The sequence below is a fragment of the Anabas testudineus genome, chromosome 7, assembly GCF_900324465.2.
Source record: "Anabas testudineus chromosome 7, fAnaTes1.2, whole genome shotgun sequence".
NCBI lineage: Eukaryota > Metazoa > Chordata > Actinopteri > Anabantiformes > Anabantidae > Anabas > Anabas testudineus.
The window spans coordinates 15,889,208-15,914,514 of NC_046616.1; the positions used below are offsets into that span (position 1 = coordinate 15,889,208).

Sequence of the window (25,307 nt, forward strand, 5' to 3'; positions counted from 1 at the left end):
AGTAATTTAGTTCATTGTGTTTTTAGTTGATGACAAAATGCTAGAGAAATGTCGTAATGTTTTCCTGCTTGAGATAATTAAACGAGAAAACGCTATGAAAACGCTGTTCCTCACCCTTTAGGTTAAAAAAGGGGCGGAGCCTCACCACCAGACTACAGTCACTCACCTGGACATCGTCACGGCGACAGGCTTCAAAGCCATCCTGGACTTCATGTACTCAGCACACCTCGCTCTCACCAGTAAGAACGTGATCGAGGTCATGTCAGCTGCCAGTTACCTGCAAATGACTGACATTGTCCAGGCCTGCCACAGCTTCATCAAGGCAGCTCTGGACATCAGCATCCGCTCTGAGATGGCGGATGAACTGGCTGACTTTGAAATGGGAGCTGTTGCTGCTGCTAGCATAGGTGGAGGAGGCGGTGGGGGTGTAGGAGGAGTGGGTATAGCAGGAGCAGGGGGTGTTGCAGGAGCAGGTTTAGGAGGAGGAATAGTAGGCATGGCTTCTGAAGCACTGGCCTCCATCATGTCTGGTCGCAGCACCTCCCCTTGGCTGGCGCGCCGCACCAGCCCGGCCAACTCTTCTGGGGATTCGGCCATCGCCAGCTGCCACGAGGGAGGCAGCACATATGGCAAAGAGGACCAAGAACCCCCCAAGAGCCATGAGAGCCAGGAGGAAGCCTGCCATGACTCCCAGCCCGCTTGGCCACACGACTACAGGCCCGTCACCGTCAAAGAGGAACAGGTGTCTCCCGCCTCCTCCTCTCATCCCCGGGACACTCCCAGGGGGGCAGCCCAGAGTCAGGGAGAACAAGGGACCGGGGGTGCTGCTGTGGGAGGTGGAGAGGGGCACTGGCAACCCCTGTCAGGTTCAGGGCGAAGGAAGAATAGGAAGAACAAGGACACAGTCAGACACATTACCCAGCAGGCTGAGAGGACCTGGGACAGAGACAGGGACAGGGAGAGAGACAGGGACAGTAGGCCTGGATCTCCCCTGCCTTCCATGCTGGCGGTGGCTGGTTGGAACTACAATGGACAGGACATCCCAGGTAAGGCTGACAAGCAAGTTATTACAGTTCCAGTACATGTGAGACGTGCGCAAACTGTCTTTTCAGGTCCTAGTAGTCTCTTGATAGTTGATTTGTTGGAGAGGCTATTAGTTTAATCTCACAACAGCAGGTGGTGTTAACTTGGACTGGTAGAAGAACACGTCATGGAAATAACTTAGTAGAGCTGATTCTATGACTTTGTAACTTTAGACTTTACCAGAGTCACTGCACTCGCTATCTTGGCCCCTGCTTAGTTATCCAGTCATGTAATTAGTGAATGGCAAGTGAGATAATACAATTAAGTTAGATAATTGGGTGAGAGTAACGACTCAACACCCAACTACAACAGAATCTAATTTATCCATGCTGCTTTTTTAAAAGACATCTTCGAACCAACAGAGTCACGTGCCAGTGATCAGACACCTTACCAGAACATGCGTGATGTCTTTCCGCACGTCTGTGCTTAATAGTGTGTGAATATTTCAGCCATCCACTCAGTTTACTAGTGTAAAATGACCTCTTTTCCTCCTCTGGGGTTGAGATTAGTGAGCTTCTTCAATAACATGTTAGGCATAAGATGATTATCCCAGTTCTTGAAGGTGTGAGGTGATGGGTAAATGCAGATGGTGAGTACAATCCTCTTCTTGCTGTAGTTTATGTAAGCCGCACTCCTACATAAACAAACAAATGTACACACAGACACACTCGCACACGCTCTCTCTTGATCCTCGTTCTTGTAGAGTGTATTTAGTGAAATATTTTACGCTAAAACTAATACATAAAAAACACACCTGTGTGTGTGTCTCTCTGTTTGTGGGTCTATATGTGTGTGTCTGCATGTGTGCTGTGGGGCCCAAGGCGTCGATAGGTAGATCATTAAAAGTAAGAGAAGCTAATCCTGGGCGCATTAAGGGAGTTGGCTGTGAAATGGGCACACGCGTCGCGCAGCGAAAGAAAACAGGATAATTGAATTGACCTGGGTCACTGCACGGATTACCAGCGCGTCCTCACCATCCCGGGCTCCTCCCCCTCTCTCTGGGGTTTAGGGAAGGACCTTCTAGAAAGGGCGAGAGGAGGGAAAAGGGAGAGAAAGTGGTGGATGAGAGGGGGTAGTGTGAGAGAGTGTAAGAAAAGAAAGCTGGAGAGGACAGATCCAGGTCCATATGAGCTTATGGATATAGTGTTTACCTCCGAGTCCCCGATTTTCTGACCTGCTGGCAGATCTTATTATGGTGCCCAAGTATTTCTTGTGTTGAGCTTCAGAGTCACACACACACACACACACATGCAAAACCACATAAACCAAGTTGTACAGTTCTGCACTGTGGTAGAAGGTAGAGTTTAAGTCTGGCCGTGGTGAAGCAGTCATTACCGCGAGAAGTGTTTTCGCTCCTAAAGGTTAGAGGAAGTCTAGTGTTGCTGCTGGTGTAGGCTCACCTGGTGCAAGCCAAAGAACCACCATTTATCCCCCCACATTCAAGCGAGTTTCAGGAATGGGCTCACCATCACGAAGAGCCAGGGAAGGAAGAAATCAGAGTCTTTGTTTGGTGAGATTATCAACTATTTAGGTCTCCTTCAGAGGGCTGACCTTGCCATTTAGAAGTAAGAGATCATGTGACCAGTGAGCTGACATTTTATTTAAGAGTGGTGGTGTATGACGGGCAGGATATGTCACACGACTGTGTGTTCAGTCAGTTTGCAGGAGGCGGGTGCTGTGTATTTAAGTTTGGGGGACAGCTGAACAGGTTTTGGTGTGGGACAGGGGTGTTGTGATATTTTGTTTGTGGGAGTGCTCTTCTACTTCTCAGAAGCTCTTACAATGGTTCTTACAATTTTACTTTGACCAAGTCAGGGTCATAAATACACAGGATTTATTAGGGCTTAAAAGAGTTTGTCTGCTTAAGTCTTAAGTCTCCTTAAGTCCAGGATTTTGTCACCTTCGGTAGAAGATCAGAATCAGATATAAAGCCACATGGAAGGACCAACAAATTACAAAGTGATAATGAATACTATTTAAAGGGTACAATTTCAACACGTCACAAGGTAGACAGCAAATAGCTATTGAGTCTGTACAACACAGATTAGACCTCTTTCTCATAAAATAATGTTGATTAAGTTAAATAATGTTGCTGAGTGGAACAATACATCTAAGTATCTAAACCTGCTATCTTCACTTTATAAATGGTTGATCACTTCCAATACACACAAATTAAGTTTGTATCTATCAACTAATAAATAATTTTTATAGCAAACATTCGGAGTTGTCGCAACAAGGAAAAGTACACGTCTAAATAATAACACAAATAATGGCTCGATTCCCAGTAAACCATGACAGGAAGCCAGCAGGCACAATATCAGATACGTTATTAATTACACCTGTGCTTCTCCTACTGCAGTATATGACATGTCCGCTGTGAGAGAGGTCTGCTGTTGATTAATCAACTTATCGTTTCAGTATCATGGCTCATTTCTGTTCAGGTTCAGTAGTTTAGGGTTATTGTAAGGGCTGTGTCTGCGTGGTGCGGCTGCCCGTCCATGAAGTCTAGTTGTTGGTTTCCATCAAGCGATATGGTAGGTATAAAAGAGAAAGGGCACCTTCAGTCTGAGATTAGCTTAATTGCTTCATTCTTTATTGATGAGAAGTGCCTAGACTCACATTCTCTTGCCTGCTCTCATTCATCTGCGATGTGCGTCCACGCTTTACAGTTGGACATGCTTATGTTACATACCACACAGTGGCCGTCTGACCGAGGGCGGTGCTGGATTATTCTGCGATATAAGGATAATATCTGCTGGTGTAAAGGATCAGTGTATTAGCACAAAGCCGTTTCAGAGCGTTTGTATGAAAATGCCGCGTGCCTGTGTTGACATACACAGCTTCAGGAATTAGGATTTGTTGTCTTTAGATCCCTTTCCCTTGCAAACATCTGCTGTGCTCACTTGATGTCATTACTGAGGTCACTAAGCGCTCGACTTCCTTTTCTCCCTCTCTCACTAATGCTTGATCTCACTCTATCTCATGCTCACCTTGTCTGCCGACACAAATATTTGATATCATGCTACATGTGAATCAGGAACAAAGAAACCTGCAGCGCTTGCAGTCCTATGATCTGATCACGTGCGTATATTTTTTTCTGCACAATGCTATATTAGAAGTGACAATTTTGAGGGAGAGAGTTTTAAATAGTCTCTACTTCTTCTGTCTGCTTATGTCGTACACCTTTAAATAATTACCTAAAATTATTTTTAGTTTGGCCCTCGCTGCTTCTTCCAGACCTGGATTAAAAAGCATCTGCAAATCAAAGACAGAGCGGTTTAAAAATTGCAGTCAAGCTTTATTTATTTATTTATTTATTTAATAATTCAGTATATTCATCTTTGATGCATCACGTCAGATTTTCCTCCTGTAAACCGTGTAGTACCAGAACAATAAGTTGACTGTTCAATTAGATTGTTGTAAACTTTAACGACCGATTTATCATTTCTGTTTACATTTTAGTTGAATAATTCTGTTGCACTGGATTTTGGTTTTGCAAAATAAGTTTAGAAAACTAGTTTGTGATATTTTAACCAGTAAAAATAAATCAATGAATTGCGTATTTTGACCTCTGTTTACTACCTATCCTTATCACATTACAGACAGACTCAAAAGATTTCAAATGAAATCTTTTCCCTTTAGAGTCCACAGGATATAAGGAAATAAATAAGAATTTCTAAAATACTGATATGATTTTCAGTCTGTGAATGTGTCTTTCTGTTCTCCATTTTCATTCATTCATTCATTCAAACGAAGTCTGAGCTGATGAAAACATGAGCTAATGATTGATTTCTTTCTTACTTCGTTTATACTTGGGGCAAACACCAACTTGATCTTTATCCCACATAATAACAGCACTGGAAATACTTTTTGTTTGTTTTTCTCGCTGGTATTAAAAAAAAAATACACACACACATACACACACACACAGTGACCTTTAGTGGCAGCTTGGGGGATTTTGGCAATCTGGTACATGGCCGGTGTGGTGTACACATATTCACACACACACAGCTTAGAGCATCTGATTATGTAGACATGAACAGTTCAATCACACGTGGGCTGTTCTTTCCATTTCCCTCTAGCTGTTGCACATTGATTACATCGAGAATCTTTTTTGAAATCCAACATCTTTATCTGACTGTCTTCCTCTTCGCTGTGTGGCCTCAGAGTTCCCCTCCTCAACCACTAACACACACACACACACTCACACACATGCCTACAGACACACAAAGGCGTACTAAAAAGTGAAATCATTTTTCCATAGAACTCCGTCCTGTTTATTCCTGTGAGTGCGGGAGTGCTGCACTTAGTGCTGCATGTTTTGGCTTGTTCCAGTTCAGACCATCATCTTCAGGAGCTCCAGCCTCCTGGACTCACCTGGGGCCTGCAGGCAGGCGTTCTTAAAACTGCCCTCTAGTTTGCACTTCCGTATAAACTTTCTCACTTTTCTCTCTCTCTCTCTCCCTGCGCTCCTCTCCCCAAGTCTCGGCAGTCTAAAGGTGAACACTTGAAATAATGAATCGGATCCCCCTTTCGCCCCCTTCCTCTCTGTATTCCAGTTAAGACTCTCCCCATAGTATTTGCACTTCATTAAACTTGAAATAGGTTTAATATTTAAAACACCGTGAACAGATTTCAACCCCCTCACCCCTCGCACACCTCTCCACTTCTTCTCTCCCTTCTCCTCGCTCTTGGTTTAATAATCTACTCTCATATTTCCTCCCTAATTCACTCCTCCTTCATTAAAAACCAAAATAGATTTAATATTTCAGACTGTGTGGACTTAAGTTTTAACCCCTTTCTTTGTGGCCTCGGTGCTTGACATGCTGTGGGTGAGATTCTGTAACTACATCATGTTGAGGCCTCTCCCTCTGTATTTTCACCACTCTCTCCAAGCCTTTCTCTGTGTGTGTGTGTGGTGCTCTCTGTTCATCTTTCTCACTTTTTTCACAGTCAGTCTATTATCAGTTCTGTCTCTCAGTGTCTTTGTACTCCAGGCCTCTCTCTGCGTCTTGTTCTCCCCCACCCCCTATTTGCTCTGCCTCTTTGTCCTCTGACTGCACAGATGATTTCAACCCTTTCCTCTCACCCTATTGACTTTTGCGGCCTACTCACCCCACCTCCGTGAGTTTCCCCTCCATCCTCTCCTTCCCCTTTTTGTCCCCTGCCACCACACACACACATTTCCCCCCTCATAACTTCTATGTTAGAAACAATGGTTTTGTTTTTTGTTTTTTGTTCTTTCGGGACAGAACATTAAAATACTCTTCTGTCCCCGTCTTTTCTTCTTTCTGTCTCTCTCTCTCTCTCTTTCATGTCAACCTCCTGTTCGGTCCCCATCAAATAAAAAAAAAAAGTTCCATTATCACCGTGGTAACCAACCATTTCTCACCACCCACCAGCCATCTTTGTCATATGACCTCACATCCTGCTGGACATTATGGGCAGTCCACCAGCTAAAAGCCCCTTCTCCTACTCCACCACGCCATCACACACACACACACACACATTCACACAATTTTTCACACTCTTGCTGTCTGTCTTTTTCTCTCACAGCACTCTCTCTCTCTCTCTCTCTCTCAGTTCTCAATACTGACACCTGCTCTATTTATAATTCTCTGGCTTTAAAAGAACCATTTTGGACAGGAAGCTGCCCCCTCCCCACTACTGACCGTGGCTTTTTTCCAAAACGTCAGCACCCCCCACCTCTCCACCTCCTGCCCCTGGAACAGGACAGAGAAGGATTGCTGGGTGGAGATGAGGAGCAGGAGGAGGAGGAGAAGGAGTGTGTGTGTGTGTATGTGTGTGTGGGGGGTTAAAGATTAGCCATCCCACCCTGAGTGTACTTGGGTTGGGCCCATGTGTGTTCTTTAGTTAGCCACAGCCCACACACACTGTACACACTCACCCACCAACTTACATGCGAGAATATAAACGTATGCATAACACCTGCAGATGTGCTATAAAATATTTGTGCAGGACAAGTCCTACGTTGCATTTGAAAAACATATGTGGTTAAACTTTGTCTGCGCTCACACACATCTCTTGGCATTGATCGTACAGGTCGAAGAATTAAACTACCCAGAATGCATCCCAACAGGATGTCCTGTTGGCACGGTACATGGGTGGGTGGGTCAGGAGGTTTCTGTGGTTGAACATTCACGGCAGTATCCCCACAGCTAAAACCCCACCCACACCCATCAACACACTTTATACTGCATCACATACCCCAAATGACTATACACAGATATATTAATGGTTGTGGTGAACTCTGTAGACCAAACACATGCTCAGTAGCCTGTAAAAATCATCTGTTATTTATTCTAAAGCATACATAAAGGAAAATGAGGAATTTACAAAGTATGACAAACACAGTCCCTTTTTATATATATAGAATATACTTAAAATGCACCATGAATAGTGATTGATTTAGTCAGTTTAGTAGCATTAATATTAACTATTAATAGTTCCTATTTGCATGGATGTACAAACACCTATCACTGGATTGTCTTGGTACTAAAGAAAGGGTTCAAATTACGATTCTCATATAAGAGACACATCTTTCAAAGTAGATTCATGGATACGTATTTGCAATGGATGTCAGAGCCAATTTTCTTATGGATGCACCGTGTATGATGCCTTTATGTGTGATTTTACTTCAAAGAGTATGAATTTGAATGCAATAGGCAGCAAACGATTTTAAAGTAACTTAACGTCCTTGCATCTCATGCATTATATGTGTCTGCATCATGTGACATCTCGTATGTTGGTATTAAGCTACTTTTCATTGAAAAACCATAAAAACAACTAAAACCATACATTTGATCAAGGCCTCGTCCTGCTCCTTTTCAACTGGAGCTCCACGACAAGGCCTCTCTTTTGGAGATATGAGATGGAGATGTGATTTGATGTGAGTTATGATGCCTCTCTCCTCTCTCCTCCAGTGATCTGATAGCCGGTAATGGGCCTTGTAGCCGTGAGCCTGGCAGCACAGCTCACTGTGGCTTATGTGTCACACTGTATCCAGCATTCAACAAGAGTTAGTCGAGCGCAAGCAGCCGGGATATTGAGACTAGTAAAGTGTGTGTGTATCTGAGAGAAAGGGAGGCCGACATGTATACGCTGGCAGACTGACTGACTGACAGGGAGAAGCAGAAACACTAACTTTCGTGAAGAGTTTCCTTTAAAAAACAAAGTGATTTACAGTAAGCTCATGACTGGATCTGTGCTCTCTTTCTCTCTCGTTTTCAGTCGACCTGAAGTTCCTCTTTCCCGGTCTGTTTATTTTAGAAAGGTGCCTTTGTTCTGTTTACCGTACTCACTCCCTCGGCAGCCTCTACCCCCATCAAACCAGTTAGAAAAGGGGGAGAGGAGGGGGGGGGACAGAGGGAGGGGATGAGGGCAGGAGGTGCATGATGTTTGGACAAACGGACAACCCGAACAGGATATAGAGGTCTACAGCCTGTGGGTGTGTCAGTTTGGCTGAGGTGCAGCTAGCACACAAACACACACACGCGTGCACACACTCACACACAAGTGTACACACAATCGTGGGAGTGTTCCCGCTGGAGGGCAAAGTCTCCCTTCCTCTTACACATTCATTCTCTCCTTTCCCTCCTTCCCTTCATTCCCCCTTTCCTCCGTCACACCCTTCCACACCTCCTTCCTTTCTCTTTCTCCTTCATCCCTCATTCCTTCTCTTGTGACAACCCCCCCCCCCCCCCCCCCCCTCCTTTTGAAAAGAGGAGAAAAAAGCAAGTGTTAAAGATACAGAAGAGTTGGCCAACAGCAATGAGAAACGAGGAGGGAGAGGCCAAAATCACCACAGGGGACAATTATGGCTTGGGCTGTGTACATACACAAGAGCTTGTGTGTGTATTTGTGCGTGGTTCTTCTTGGGTTTGATAGTTATAGAGGCGTTGAAGACAGTCCTGGAAGCCACACTCTGTCCTTCACAACTATTTGTCCCCTCCTTCTCTCCTCTATCACTCCTTCCCTCTGTCTGTTTGGACCTTCCTTTCCATTCCATCAATTCACCCTGTCACTTCTGTTTTCACTCATCGTGTACACTGAAGCTACGGCCATTTCTCGTCTGCAGTATGTGTGCCTTTCTGTGGTTTCGCAGCGAGTCTATGGGCTTCACATGAAGGCAGGGCTGTGGGTTAAACTTTCTCCTCATTAGTGGGATCTGTGTCTGTTTGTTGTGTAAAACCAGAACTTTCAGGTTCTGTCAAAAGTTAGAAAACTACTTCATAATCACACTGACATCTGTAATAATTCAAATGACCCAGGTCACATTGTAGGTTTGCGCGATTCGCTTGAACAGGGAAGTTAGGTTTACTGACACAATATTATACGATTCTCTATTTAAGTTGTGTGCTTTTTGCAAGCTTGCCAGACGATTAGAGTTTAGAAGTTTGTTGTTGTGCCTCATAGGTAACATTTCTGCAGAAATCTAAAATGTTTGGGCAGTGTTAGGTTTAATTCATGTGGAGATTCAAGGAGAGAACTAATTGAAAAACCTTCTTCCTGAGAGTTTAATTTGATTTAATTTCATTTAATAAAAGAAAAAACAACATTCGTGTCATTTCTTCTTTTTAGGTTATTCCCCTTTAGTTAGGAGCAGTAAAAAAAAGCAGAGAACAAGAAATGGTTCACTGCGGATTGATGTTATATTTTTCAGCTATAAAGTAGGAAAATATGGAAATTATTAAAAAGCATAAAAAAAGGACAGATATTTGAGTTTTTACCTAAATACTCTTTAATGTTAGGTTAATTATTTAGCTATAATACAGCACTTTTAATTGACTACATTGTATTTGATGATTGTATCTGCAAATAAACAAGTAACTAAAACAGTCAGATCATATAATGGAGCAGACAGTACAATGTTTTCCTCTGACCTGTAGTGGCCTAACAGTAAATGTACTACAAAATGTCAATAAGTGCAGTAGTCATGTAATTGAGTCACTCAGCTGTGAGGATGGAGAGGCCAAGGAGGCAAGAAACAGGATTAACAGGACATATAACATAAGATGAAGAACATAAAGGGTTTCCAGTTACCTACCAGTTAACTGCTTCACTGATAATAAAAATAAATAAACTCAGTATTAAATGTTCACTTCACGTACGTTACAGATATTTCCTCCTCCCCACCGACTATTTTCCCTCTACAGCTACTTTGGCAATTGGACAAAACAAACTGAAGCAGTAAAGGTAATACCTGGATGTTAATGTACATACTGCACATGCACAGTGGATATAGGCTACTAGGGCGGACATGCCACTTAATGTTATAGCGACTGTTCTACCTAAAACTGGTGCAGCTGAGGTTTCTAATGTAGATTATTACTAATTGTGGCACAGGTAAGCCAACCGTAATCAATTAAAACTAACATTTGACGGTTACACCGTTTGCTTATGACTGTTCTTCATCACTCAGATGCTAAACAGTCCGATGCAAAGACAAAATAATTGAGATCATTTGTTAACTAGTGCCTTTTTAAAGCAACTTTATTGTAATTACAGAATCACAGATTCCCTCACAGAGACTTAGCATTTAGATGTTAAAACTCTGCAACAACAGCTAACCTGGAATTAATGTCAGGACTTTCTACTCCTTATCTTCTGCTCTTTCTCATTGGATGTGATGTTAGTTTTCTAAAAGGAGGCCAAAACTCCTTTGTTCCTGCTGTCTCCCCCAACCCCTTTGCCCCAAATCACCCACCTGCTTGTGCTCCTTATTGTTTCCACCTTCCTCCCCCTCTCATCTTGCAACTCTTTCCTCCTCGCTACCCTCATATACACCAGCAGCAGCATGCAAAGAATACTTAATCTGATCCACTTGATCTCCTTTCTATTCTATCTTTCTTCAGCCCGTACCCTTCTACATCATAAGCCACAATTTCTAAATGGAATGTGGGTCAGAGGCTTGTTTCAGGTGGGACCCTCAACAAGAAAGATACCTGCGTTGTTTTGTTATCATTAACACTAATTCCCTAGTTGAGACTCCACCTGACCCCGGTGAAAAAACAAAGTGGCCCTAATCTGAATTTAGAGCGAGGGCGAGACTTGTTTGGTGATAAAAGGTGATGTTTGATGGCCGAGAGAAGTTTCAGACTTTGTTTAAAGAGCGTGTGGGAAAACATGACAGATAGAGAGGTAGAGAGACAGAGTGTGTGTTTGCATGTGAGCGTGGTGTAATTGTCTGTCACCCTGGCAGTTTTTTTTTTTTTTTTTTTTTTTGTTCTTTTTGTGGTTACACAGTTTGGCCTTCCCATAGTTCCTCTGGCCCGAGAGACATTCAGTTTCAAGGTTTACTGTGTTTCTCTGTGCGTGTGTTTTGTACAGGAGAGGAGGGAGCCAGCAATGGGAGTTAGAGGTGGATTTGATAGGGCAGGACACCCAGACCCCTCTCTCCTCTCTCCCCCTCCATACCCCTCTGTTCAGGCCTTGATAAGTGGAGCCGGAGTCTGTGGGGGTTAGGGATTTCTGTCTGGCACAAACACACACATAAACATAGAAACGCACACACACTGGGATCCGCCCGCTCTACATTCCTGTGTCCGACTAAGGAAGCAGCCTAGCCGTCTTCCCCTCCACTCCCAAATTATCCCCTTCTCTTGAAGTGACTGCGTACTTATCACACGCCTCTCTACCTCTCTCTTCCATTCTGACTCATACATATCTCCTCTATCTAGCATGTTTCAGCCTCTCTACCCTTTCACTGAACACACAAACAGCACCAATCATCTAATCGGAGTTGTAAAAGGTTTTACAGGAGCAAGTGAAACAGAGCTGCCAGTACACTATCACATTTCTACAGTGCAAATGTAAGAGTGTTTAATACGTGTCTTCTATAAATTTTCATGATGGTTGTGAGGTGATCTGTCACTTGCTACAAGATGATGAGAAACCTCAGTGGAAATGAACTCATTGTGAAGTGTAGCTACTTTGCATTATAGAAAAACTAAAATTCTCTTAGATCATTTCACATATTTCCATTTTTTTATTTGATTGATGCCTCACTGCTTACCCTCATTTTCATTTTGCTCATTGCTTGAACTCTTACATAAGCTCTCACCTTTCACCTCTACCCAGTATCTCCCTTATACCCTCTTATCTGTCCCCTTTTTCCCTCCCTTCACTTTTGCTATTTGACTCTGTATCTTTTGTCCTCTCTTGCTCCCTTTCCATCCCTCCCTCTATGTCTCGTCTCTTTCAGGGGTGTGTTTCAGGGGTTAGGAAGGGGTCATGTGGTCTCACGCTGCCCTTCTCTCTAATGGCTTCTTAATGAGAGAGTGAGAGAGGAGCAGGGAGAAGAGCAGTTTTGAGAAGCGGGGTGAGATGTCAGCAGTTCTGCTTAGGGCACTGATTCTTGCACACTTTGTGTGTGAGCATGTGCATGTGCTTGCGAGGTATTGTGTGTGTGTGTGTGTGTGTGTGTGTGTGTGTGTGTGTGTGCATGTGTCTGCACTATTTGGCTGACCCCCTGCTCCATTTCGAGCCCTTTCCGAGCTTTATGTTTCTCTCTGGGGAAAGAGGAAATGACACGTTTGTAGCCTTGAATAAGCTCCGGGGCTCATCACATGTAGTGTCCACTGGATCTGGCTGCAGGGGAGGCAGGGGGGGTGTTGTGGAGGTGAGGGAGAAGGAGGGGTGTGTGTGTGGGGGGGGGGGGGGGGGCGGGGTGGCCCACTCTTTAATTTGCGAAGCTTCTGCAGATTTGATCATAAGCAATTAATCTCAATGGCTCAGCTCAGCTGCAGTGGGAGAAGAGAAGATGAACACAGTCCCCTGTAGTACGCAGGCGTCCCTCGCTGTGGTTTCCACCTTTGTCCACACAGCATGATTTTCCACTGTTCTTACATCTTATACACGTATCATAGTCATATTCACCGCATGATTTTCCCCTGCAGAGTCCCAGGGTCATGAAACATATGAATAACTTAAATTTTTTTTAAATCAAGTGAAAATAAAAATGATTCAAATCACTTTTCTGTTTATGTGATTTACACGTTAATTGCACATAATCAGCTGCAAGCACCACTACTCTGATTATAGATTCAGAGCTGCACCAAGGCCGCCCTCTATTACAGTGGTGTCTTTGCATGCTTTGAACTTCTGAAAGGCTCGTGGAGGCTCATGGTGCAAGGGTTACAGTCCAGATCCGTCCTTCCTTGGTCTTCAGGTGTGTCCAACTTTTGTCAGCTCAGGACTGACACAGATCTTCACTGATCCACTTACACTAAGCTCACAGCTTGCACAGGTTTGGCTCTCTCACCTATGTCTCATCTGTCTCACTTCCTTCCTCTGTTTAACCCTTTGCTCTCTACCCTCATTTTGATCTACATGTCTGAGATCAGCAAACGCTGTGACTCGTTCCTCCACTCCCCTTGTTCTGCCCAACCTCTCTGCCAGTTTTCCATCTCCCTCTATCTCCCTCGCTTTTCCTCTCTATGGCATCGTACTCCTCCCATGCTGAGGCCAGAGCTCTCTCCATTGTTGGAGGCAGGTTGCCAAGGATACAAGCACAGAGAGGCACAGTCTTAATGTTATGAGATGGGAGAGATGAGCATAGAGAGGGGAGAGGGGCAATAGCCTCTGCTCAGTGGGCAGCCCGACAACACACTAATGCTCACCAGAGAATATGTAACACCCCCTGCTCCCCAGTCAGAGGAGCGTCCCTCTGTGGACGGAGCACAGTGACACTGTGACTGTTTGTCAAGGAACCTGTTGCGCTGGTCACCTCTCACCTGTTGTGACTGTAGTATGTTTGCAGTGTATCTACATGCTTCTGTTTTTGTACATTTGTTAGGCAAGCCTTTTGATTGTGGGTCTCTCTCTCTCTCTCTCTCTCTCTCTCTCTCTCTCTCTCTCTCTCTCTCTCTCTCTCTCTATATATATATATATATATATATATATGTATACACATATACTTCCACCAATTTAGTCCAAGCTATTATCACACTTCCATCACATTTCCCATACAATTGAACCAGTTTCACGAGTTATCTCGAAACAGGTGCGTTCGTTCTTAATTCTCGTGCATCGATCATCCTTATTCTGCCTTGTGATTTTGGTCCGATGGCCTTTTAGGAGAGTAGCACTTACTCATGTCACAGAGCAAAGGTGAAAGAAGACCAGGAGAGTCAAACATAAAGAAGCAGGCGCTGCATACTTATGCAAATGTTTATAGATATAAACTATGAAGGCTTTGCAAATGGGGAAAGCACAATTTGGTTTTCTGATGGAGACTTCTTTTGCAGGAAATAGGTTTAATGGTGCAAATCACAACATATCTGCTTCACCTTGATGCTTTGCATGTGTATATTATGTGTGTTAACATGTAATTAATCTAATTTATAGTTTCATAATGCACTACACAATGTCGAGCTGTAAACATTTTGATTATTGTTTGTTAGGGAGCAGTAAAGAAGTAACTCTGATTAGTTAGTTGCCTCGAGCTTCTGAGCTGGTCAGTGTGAGTCTGTGTTGTGAGTGTGTTAACCCACAGGCTCTGTACAGCATCCCCACCCAGAGTCTTTGTCGTTTTCCTCCTCCACTTTCCATTATGCCTGCTCTCAAGCACTCTCTCTCCTACCCTTCAAATGCGACCCTGGACCGGGCTGGACGGGGCTTTTGGGCTCGTGCCTGCTCACCAGTTCCTCCCCTGTGCATAAAGCCAAGACATAACTGCACTCTCTCTCTCAATCTCTCCATCTCTCCCTCTTTGCTTTTAGCACAAAGCCCAGCGTGTCTGCCTTCCTTCCCCACCCAGCATTCTTTCCCCATGCAGACCTCTCCCCCGCTCTCTCTCTCTCTTTCTCTCTCGACTTCCCTCCTACCCGCCACCTCGCTCAGCCTCACCCTACCTTTCATTAGCCCACTCTTTATCTCATACACTCACTCGGCTCACTCTCTACCCCTCCACTCGCTCATCTTTTCAGCTTTTGCTCTCTCTCTCTCTCTTACTCCCCCCCCCCACTTGCTTCAGCTTTTGTTTCTGATACATCTTCATTTATTTCTCTCTCCCTCTTTCCCTGCTGACCCTATTATTTTTATATTCTCTTTCCCTCTGCCATCACTCCCCCTCTCTCTCTCCCTTTCTCTCTCTCTCTCTACCTCCCTCCCACTCTCAGTCCCTCTAAGCTGCATTAACTCCCCAGATTACCTTGAGCCCTGCAATTCTCCATCCCCCACGCACTCACCCTCTCCCTTTTCCTCCCTTCTTTCACTCATTCACTTCCTCATCAAGACTGGGCCCTCACCATCACACCTAATTTCAAAAACAAAATGACTGAAACGAAAATGACTTTTGACCAGATTTTTATAGATGTCAATGAATAGCGAATCGCTTAAACGTGGAAAAAGAATATGTTCTTTGTTATTGTATTTCTACAGAAATAGCTGTACACTACGTGCAAACACCAAGACAGACACATTTCTCACCTAATGGTAGTACCATAAAATAGCAACTGAATCATGGATAGCTACCTGTTAACCTACTGTGTTGAAATATCGATCACCATTGTATAATCACCTGCTTATCAGTTATTCAATTGAATTGAATTGAATTTTATTTTATTTATATTGCGCCAAATCAAAACAAAAGTAATTTCAAAACAGTTTACAGTGTTTAAGGTTTAAAACCTTACAAGATATAACAACCCCACATGAGCAGCACTAGGTGACAGTGGAGAGGAAAAACTCCCTTTAGAGGAAGAAACCTCCAGCAGAACCAGGCTCAGGGTGGGCGGCCAGCTGCCTCGACCGGTTGGTTAGTATCCTGTATTATATTAGTATTGTATGACTAGCTATATTAAAATGAGCAACACAGAGATAATCACAGGTGAAGCAAAGTTGTCCCCTCAACTTTCACTTATATCATTGTCATCATTATCCTTTTAAAACCTGTGATTTCCTTTTTAATGTAAGCGTGCATAGTCAGGCAGCTTTGATGAACTTTTACACTGAAACGTTCCCCACTTATCAAGTCTGAAATGGATGCATAACTTTATTAGCTTTGTTACACCTTCATTATGTGTTTGGCACAAATGTGAGGAACCTACCACAAATCCATTTGCTAAGCAACAGTTAGCGAACTTGCTCATTCGCAGAGCTTTTCTTCCCACCTCCTGAGAAGAAAATGCCAGGGGAAGGGAACGGACCAGTACAAAGAAGAAACTCGGAGAGATATTGTGACTGATTCGCAGTAGCCAGGCTGGTTACTATGTTAGCTGTTCAGCTACAGCGATGAATTTTACGCTGTGCCGTTTACCACTGTGAGCAGGTCTTTAGAAAGATGAAGGTCAAATCTGGTCAACCGAGGAACATTTTTCTCGTGAGCATCTTCTCTAAGAGCAAACAGCATTTGTGGATGTGACTACGTTGTTATTAGGATAATGGTGGAACTATGTTAGAGGTGACTGACAGGCTTTACGTCTTTATGTACGGCCCTCATCATCCATACGTTTAATTACATCTCGCAGCGCTGCCATCTTTAACGTGGACCGAGCATTTTCAAATTTACTTTAGCTTACTGTAGACGCACTCACACATTCACTTGCTTACCCCCACCATCAGCATCCGCCCTCCCTCCCACAGCCTCTGTAACCTCCCCCTCACCTCTCCTCACTCACCCACCCACACTCCATCACCCCACCGTCCACCTCTCACCCCACCACCCTTGCAATCGCTGTGCTCCTCATCTCTCCTCTCCTCCCCTCCACCCACACTCTCTCTTTTTCTCCAAGCCCCCAGCAGTACCACCATCACCACCAGCACCATCATCTCTCTCTGTCTCTCTCCTCCCTGTCCCTTACCACTCTCTTCCCTCTGTCCCTCCCTCCTCTAAAGCCTTCAGGCTCTGCTTGATTTATGCTTGCCCTCCCTATCCATGCACACACCCCACCACCACCACCCACCCCTCCCTATCTCTCCTGGAGGTTGTGGCCCGGCTAGTCCCTAAAAACAACAGAGAGAGAGCAAGTACGAGAGACCAAGACAGAGCGGGAGAGAGAGAGAGAGAGAATAACAACCTCTTTTACTTTCCATCCTCCCTCCTTTTTAACCCAGCATTTTTTTCATTCCCCTCTCCCACACTGCTTTTTAAATTGCCTCTGAATTCTTGAGCTGTTTTAGTGCCTCACTCCCCCTTCTCAGCTGAAATTACTTTTTTACCCTCTCAAACTCTGGCATGCTGAGGAAGCAAGTTCCACCTTCCCTCCCCTCTTTGTCCACTCGAGGACAAACACGCACTAATCACACATACAGTGTGTGGAACTGTTTGTGAAAAAAAAAAAAAAAAAAAAAAAGGTGAAGGAGAGACTTTTCGTTTTCTCGTTTGGAAGCATGTCGCTGTAATGTCATGTAGACAATACGGTGAGCAGCAGAGTCTTGTGACAACACAGCTCTTGTAATGCCTTGTCCTTTTTGACCTCAGGCTGGCCGAGCCATTAACCAAGCAGACTTGGGGCAAGGCTTCTTTCTGTGTCTCTCTCTGTCTCACACACACTCACTCACACACACACACACACACACACGAGTCTTTCTCCTTTGTTTGTACTCCCGTACTCAAACATGCACACAAGCCCTACTTTCTTCTCTGACAGCTCTCTTGTGGTCGACAAGCCTCAGTAACTCGTTGCTTAACCACCCTGGACTTTTTCTCTCCATTGTGTTTGGCTACTGTCTCTGTTGATTTGAAGGCGTGGTGTGTTTTGTGTGTATGGGCGTGTGTGTGTGTGTGTGTGTGTGTGACTAGAGGTGTTGAAGGAGTGTGACCATCAACAGCCAGGTCGTATTTGTGAAGTGTGCAAGTAGTGCATGTGTATCAGTGTTTTTTTTTTTTTTTCGATCACCTTTTTTTAGAAATTGGAAACTCCCTCGTAGTGAGTGTTTAGCTTCATTTTCAGAGAAAGGAGGCATATTTTGAGATACACACACACACACACACACACACACATATTGACACACTCTTTGAGCACAATCAGAACAGAAGATCAGAGGTCAAACTGGGTCAGCTGACCCATACCTCCCTTTTCAGGCCTTCTCTCGCCTCCTCTTTACTGCGTCAAAGTGCGCTCTCTAATAACACGACTCCCCTAGCCAAACACACACCCGCGCGCACACACACACACACACACACTCACGCTCAGATATACAGCGCAGCCTCCAACCACAGAACATAAAACTGTATCTTCTATCCATTAGCCGTAACTCTCTCAATGGATGATAAATGCAGTATCCCTCTCAAACACATTTGAAGTATAGTTCAACACACATACCTTTTATTCCAAGGCAAGTCTTATTCTGCCTTTGCTTTTTCCCACTCAGGCACCCACATAGCTTGCAGCATGGCTCACGCGCACGCACACACACACACACACACACACACACACACACACGAACAAAGAGAACCACCATTTCCACATATTTGTCTCTCCTTTTAAAAGGGGGTTTTATTTAGCATAAATGTTGAAGCCAAGGGTGCCCGGCTGCCATGGCAACCAAATTAAACGGAGGATCTCTTCAGAAAGCAGAAATCTAAATTATTCGGACTCTTTTATGAAGGGGAAAATGAAAATTCCCTTCACTGTACAGAGACCACTGCACTGTAAAGGCAGAATAAAGGAGTAAAAAAGATGAAGAAAATGCTATTGTTTTTTTTTTTATATATATATCTGACCATGCTGTTCAAAGGCATATCCCATACCATTGAAATTCATAGGTTGTCTCGTGACAAGCGGTACATTAACACTTAGCATATGTGCACAAAGGAGTGATGTAACCACATTGTCTGTAAAACTCCAGATAAACCTATTGCATTGAGAGGCACCACAATATGTGTGTCCATAAATCCCCAGTGAAACCCGGCACACGTATGATGAAATCCATAAGCTGCGTGCATGGGATTAGGTGCCACTGTTTCTGGTGTGGTAAATGATTTTATCTGTCAGAACAAGGATGAGGTTTAAGTAACGTACTATCTCCGCATGGATGATAAAGCTTATATAAGTAAATGAGGATTGTGTGCGTGTTCAGATTGTTTGGTGCAGAAGCCTGTTTGTGGTCAGCTGGATTCGAATTTCTAATATCTCACACTTAGTCTCGGGAATATGAAAGCTAGGATACTTTATGCTGCATGGCACAGTGTCGACTGGACAGAGGCAGCCTTTTACGAACGCATTTTGGTACAAGACAGACACTTTCGAGCAATCACTTTTCCATAACTCGCCCATTTACTTTGCAGTGTGTGTGTGACTGAAGCATTGTTACTGTATGACTGTGAGGAGGGTGGACATGGTCCATCTGTAGATGCACGTGTCCAGGGGATGCGGGGAAAAAGTGGTCAGGGGTCATTCACTTGTCCAATGAACAGATGAGTGGCGGGAGATGGGGGTCAGAGGTGGCCCTCTTTTCTCTCTCTCCTTCACTTCCTCTCTCCTTCCATTTGTCTGCCTCTCCTTTCTCCATATACGTGTGTGTGTGTGTGTGTGTGTGTGTATTTGTTGTTGGCCAACAGCAGATCTATGTTATTGATTGACTCCTGTGGCTGCTGGGCTGCCCACTGAAGGAGGGGGCAGAGCTCTAATGAATTCCTGCACCTCGTGCCCCTTTGCGCCAACCCCGACACCCCCTCCTTAATTAACTTTGTGTGTGTTTGTGTGTGCGCGGGTGGACCGGGGGGGGGTGCGCGTGGATTCATGCGTGTGTGTTTTGTGTGTATCTTCTGTGCCTCCTCCACAGCTCAACACCCCCGCTTTACACTCCCCTGCCTTTTTTTTTTTTAATGTCTTTCTGTCTCTTTCTCTTTCTACCCTGTTCCTGCCTCCTCTCTTCTCTCTTCATTCTTCCTCTGCCGCTTTTTTCTTCAAAAATTCTTCTCTGTATCTGCTAGTAGCTTGATTGCTGCTGATTACTTCGTATGTATGTCACTCTTATCTGTCACGCCCCGTATCCTTCCCCACGTCCTCGCTGGTATCTCTACACTTTTCAGATTAATGTATGTGTATACAAAGCGCGTGTATCCATCCATCCAATCTATGATCATTTATCTATATTGAACATGAAAAATGACCGACAATGTGTATACGTGTGTGAGAGAGAGAGAAAGAGAGAGAACAAGAGAGAGAGGGGGGTCAACAGTGACCCAATAAGCTGTGAAGAGGCTGTATACCCATCGGTATTCCAGACGTGAAGGCAAACCACTGTCTCTGTCACCTTGACTCCCCCTGCTGCAGATGAGCACTGGGCTGCACAGGAAACACTTAGCACAACCTGACTGTAGTTAAAACGGACAATAGGACTATTTGTTGCCTTGCTCCCATGTTATATTTTTTCTTTTTCATTTTGTTTCTTTGCTTTTCTTCCTGTTGCTGTTCCCTGCACCCCCGCATCACCCGTTTCTGTCTTCACTTTGTTTATTCCCCATTAGCTCTAAGTGTGATTTCAGCTGTCACCGCATGGCCTTTGTGCAATGGTAGACTTATATATTAGGATGTCAGAAGGTTTCTGTCCAGAACAATCACCCATAATTACACTCACACCCCCCTTAAGGCAACTTGCAAGTCTGCATTAGCGCTCAGAAGTCTGTGGGTATGTTTGTTTTTGGTGTAGACAAGCCATTCTTTCAAAGTCTCTAAGTTGCTGATGTGCGTGGTGTGTATTTTTGTCTTAGTCTTTGTTAGCGAAAGCAACCTGTCATCAGTTAAATGTCAATTAAGATCATTTGTTTGTCCGTATTTGCCTGTGTGTGTGCTTCCGTGGTAGCGTTGAGCAAAGCCGTCGTCAGCAATGTGGTCTGACAGTGTTGTAGATCTACAGTGGAACCTCCAGCGGCGTGTCTACTGCTGACAGCTTCTCTAAACGCTCGGCTTTCAACGACAGTGACGGCTAAACACACACAAACACACACACGTAGATGTGACGCACGCACATACACACCACGTCTGTGTCTGACTTTTTCTCTGTCACTGTGTTTTTATGATCTCCCTGTATTTTTGTAGGCTGGTGATGATGAGGTACGTTAGGGAGTGGAGGAGAGAGAGGGAGATGAATCAGAGCAGTGACGTGTTGGTAGTCGCTACTGAAAACACTGGGTGTAAACTATGACTCGGCTGAGAGCTTTGAAAGAATTGGTTTAATATGGTGTTTTTTTTTTTTTTTCACTCAAGCTGTTATCGCTGTCAGGTGAAACATTTAAATCGACAAAGTGACAACTTTTCAAGTACAGTGTTAGGGTTTTTGTTGTTTGACCACTATCCTGTTTTATCTCCTTTGAAATGTTTTCACTAATTCAAGAGTGTCAGGATTTTCAGCCTTGAGAAGCATGTAATCCCGCAAATGAATTTAAAAGAGGGGTGTGTGAAATGCTCTGAAGCATTGTCTTTTGCCGCCTACACTTTAGTTTGTGTGGCTTTCAGCACCGTTTTAATGTCAGTCATCGATGGCTACAAAAGGACAGAAGAGTCTCATCTGTCTCCTGTTCTTCTGTTTTTTTTTTCTGTTCAGGGGCAGACGTGACCGAACCCAACAGCTCAGACAGCCGCGGTGAACGCCTCGACTTCTTCCTCAAACAGGAAGAAGCTCTCTCCACGGAGCCCGGCTTTATGGGTCCCCACGAATCAGAGGAGGCCGGAGGAGGGACCGGCGGTGGAACAATCTCGTCTGTAGCCAATCTGAAGGCTGCACTGATGAGTAAGAACAGCCTGTTGTCGCTGCGGGCTGACATGATGGGAGATGATAACCCCTTGCTGTACGAGTACCTGCCCAAAGGAGGACACTCCCTGTCATGTAAGTCATTATTTACTAACACTGAGCTCACCCTGATCGTTACACACACTTACACCCAACCTCCCGCACATCTCATTATGACTTACAACTCAAGTATACATAAAATTACTAGTGTATTGTGGCTCATGTGGTCACCTGAGAGATGTCAACCATACATACCTGACTGCTTTAGTCAGGAGTATTTTTCATCATCAGCCACTGTATTCGCATAACTTTGAACGCACAAGCGACTGTGTGTTTGTGTGTGTGTGTGGTGCCACTTGAGTTTGTAACAAGTTTGTGTGGCACTGCCAGCGCTGACCAGTCAGCGGTGACTCAGTGAGAGAACATTTTGCTGGGATCGCTCTCACTGTCGTGAGAAAATTTGTTTGGTTTTATGTGACAGTTTCTTTGTGCGTATTATGGTTCTGTTTCACAGCAGCAAACTAACAAGCAACTGTTAAGACATTATTTAATTACCGAAACCTCAAAACCAAAAACCTCTGCATGCTGTTAAACGTGCCTTCAAAATAAAGTTGCACTGCTCCAAAATTCGATGTCAGACTATATCAAATATTGTAGATTACAACTAATCATGAAAAATAAAGTTTTTTCAACTATTTGTTCACCATACATGTTCAGGATTTTGTGATTATTACTGTCCAGCCTACATATGTGAACCAATAGTACATCAGTAATAAGAAAAACGGTCCCTATGGGCTCATTGTCGTTTGTAATTGTAGACCAATACACGCGTTTATATGCTCTTAGTTTGATGTTAACACTGTACGTGTGTCTACAGTACATGTGTGTATCTCTGTGTGTGCACCAGTGTGAGCGTATATTTGCCATGTCCGTGTGGGCACATTTGTGTGTGTGTGTGTGTGTGTGTGTGTGTGACTCGTGCGTTTGTGTTTCTCTGCTTTTACTGGCTAGTAATTGGATCTTTTGTCCTGAGTTCTGCTTGCCTTTGTGAGCGGAAGAAAAGCAAAGGAAGGGTACAACTCCGAGCCTAGTCATGCCTTTTGAGTTGAGCCCCACTCACCTACAAACTAAAAGACAGGGCCAAGAATGAATAGACCAAAACACACGTTTGCAGTTGCATATACGTGCACATGCTCGCACACGCACGCCACATCACATCACCTCTTTTGTGTGAGTGTTAAGTGTGTGGGATTGAGATGTTTTCTGTTGGCTTAAAGAGGAGAATCAGATGCAGTCACACACAGCTAGGCGAGCCACACAAGCTCGAGAAAGAATAAGAAGAAGAGGCTATTTGATACACACTCACACTTTACACATACACTCAGCCTTGGCTATATGAATAGGCTATTCAGAGAATTCAGAGAATGTTAATCATTTGCCCCCTGCTTGGAAAAAAACATGTTGAATCAGTCTTACAGCTGTATTTCAGTTGTCACCAAAGAAACCTCAAGGGGGGTTTTGGTTAGCCAAACCCTATTTTGAATTCCCCAGACAATACGGGTTGGGGAAATGGGCTTGTTGAGATGGCCAACAACCTCCCCTCCCTCCGCGGGTCTGTCCCTGTGTCTAAATGAGGACAGAAAATAAACAAACACTGTACCTCAGATTACTGGGCGGAGGATATGTCTGCCTGGTTTGACAGATCACTGCTCTCTGCCTCCCTCCCTCCATTCAGCCCTTTTTCCCCCCTCCTCCTGTTCTTCTCCCTGCTTCTCCTTCACCCCCGCTTAACATGCTTCCTGTCCTTTTTTTTCCCCTCCCGTACTCCCTCTCACGCCGTCCTTCCTTCCTTCCCTCCATCTATTTCTCCTTCACCCCTCCTTAACACTCATCCCTCAAACTCTCCCTCGCGCCCTCCCCTTCTGGCCAGCTCCTGCAGTCCCTCCGCATCCCTCACTCCCGTCTCCTGCCCCTATTTTACTTCAGCTGTGAAGTATCAAAGTATGTTGGTTTAAAAATCCTAGGAAATTATTGATTTAGGCAGAGAGGAGGTAGAGCAAGGTCACCTGGCCAAAGTCAAGAGACACCACTGAATATCAGGAAAAGGCCTCGACCTCCTCTTTTCTCTCGTCTCTCGTTTTCTGTATAATTTACTTCTTAATAAAACATTTTCCACAGATTTATACAACCAGAAATCGGACAAAAGTGAAAATCAATGTTGTACAGTTTAAACACTAAAGACCCTTCATTTACATTTTACATTTTAGCAATTCAAACCAGTCAGACTCTCACCTTGTTGACAGGGCTTATGATTCAAATGCACGGCTCCTCTCTCCTTGCTATCCTTGGAGAGTCACGGACTACATCCTCCTATCATGTGGAATGCCAAAATACAGTGGAACCAGTCTGTATGTCAATCACCCTCCTGAATCCAATTAAGATCATTGGGATTTGGCCCCACCACCCATATGTGCGTCAGACAATCAATGCCAGACAATGGATTTTGCCTGACCATCCCGGCGCACCTGTCCACATTGCCACCATGTTCCGGCTGTTAAGAACATCCAATTAACTATAGGGATCATACTGACTTATTGAACCCTTCTTTCCACTGCCTGCTCTCATTCATTTGAAATTTTACTCTGCACGGTAGCCGTCTGTGGCTCCATACTGTAGCTCCAAAGATTTTCTTATATCTTTTTTTTTGTTTGTTTGTGATGCAAATGTTGTCAGTCTGATGAAAGACCAATTTCAGGTTTAAAGGATCCTATGTCGCAACATCATACCCTCTGTTTTTAAATGCAGCAGTGAAAGAATAACAGTATGGCTGAGTATAAAGGTAGATGCCAATATAAGCCGATGCAGATGGAAATCACTCTGTTGTGGTAGCATCATTTTCTATTACACATCACCTAATCCACCTGGACATATACATTCGTTTTGTTCATTATATTTTTACAACAATAAAGCGTGAATAAAAAACTGACAAGAGGTTATTACTAAAACAGCATCATTAAGCCTATTTGCTATGGAGTCATGGAGAACCCCTGGAATCCCATTTGGCTATTTGTTCCTAACAGACTTACCTAGTTTTAGTTGATTAGCTGTTGGCAATGTGTCAGTCACCTTACAGTGCCTCTTAAACCCTGAATAAACCTAGTCGTTCTTGACCCCATTCTGGTTGCAAGTGGAGGAAATGATGTATGTTGTGTTTTTGTTACTCTACATTCAGCCTGATATTAGTTATTTGTATTTTTTTACGGCTTGCCAGGCACAGCTGCTATATTAACCTCAGTGGGACAAGAGGGCAAAAATGACAGTAGTAAGTTGGAACACTTCTTTAAAACCTTAAACTCAAACGCTTGAACCCAGTAGATGCAGATTTTCCACTACGATCCTTTCATGCACCATTTTTTAATTAGATGCTCCCTGTTACCTGTAGCTCATTCCTTGGTCTCTGTCTCCCGTTCTTACTCCCTCTTAATGTTCTTTCCGCCACTACCGGGGGTGGGGAAGAAGAGATG

General features: G+C 44.2%; 1 protein-coding gene across 4 annotated transcripts in view; it reads left to right on the forward strand.

Annotated features, from left to right (window-relative positions):
* The window catches only part of zbtb46 (zinc finger and BTB domain containing 46), a 55,778-nt gene that overhangs the window by 19,352 nt on the left and 11,119 nt on the right, over nucleotides 1-25,307 (forward strand). For all 4 annotated transcript variants that reach the window (XM_026367649.1, XM_026367648.1, XM_026367651.1 and 1 more), the window contains exons 3-4: nucleotides 122-1,046; nucleotides 21,598-21,879. In XM_026367649.1, the coding sequence (XP_026223434.1) occupies nucleotides 122-1,046; nucleotides 21,598-21,879 (1,207 nt within the window). The remainder of the gene's footprint in view (nucleotides 1-121; nucleotides 1,047-21,597; nucleotides 21,880-25,307) is intronic.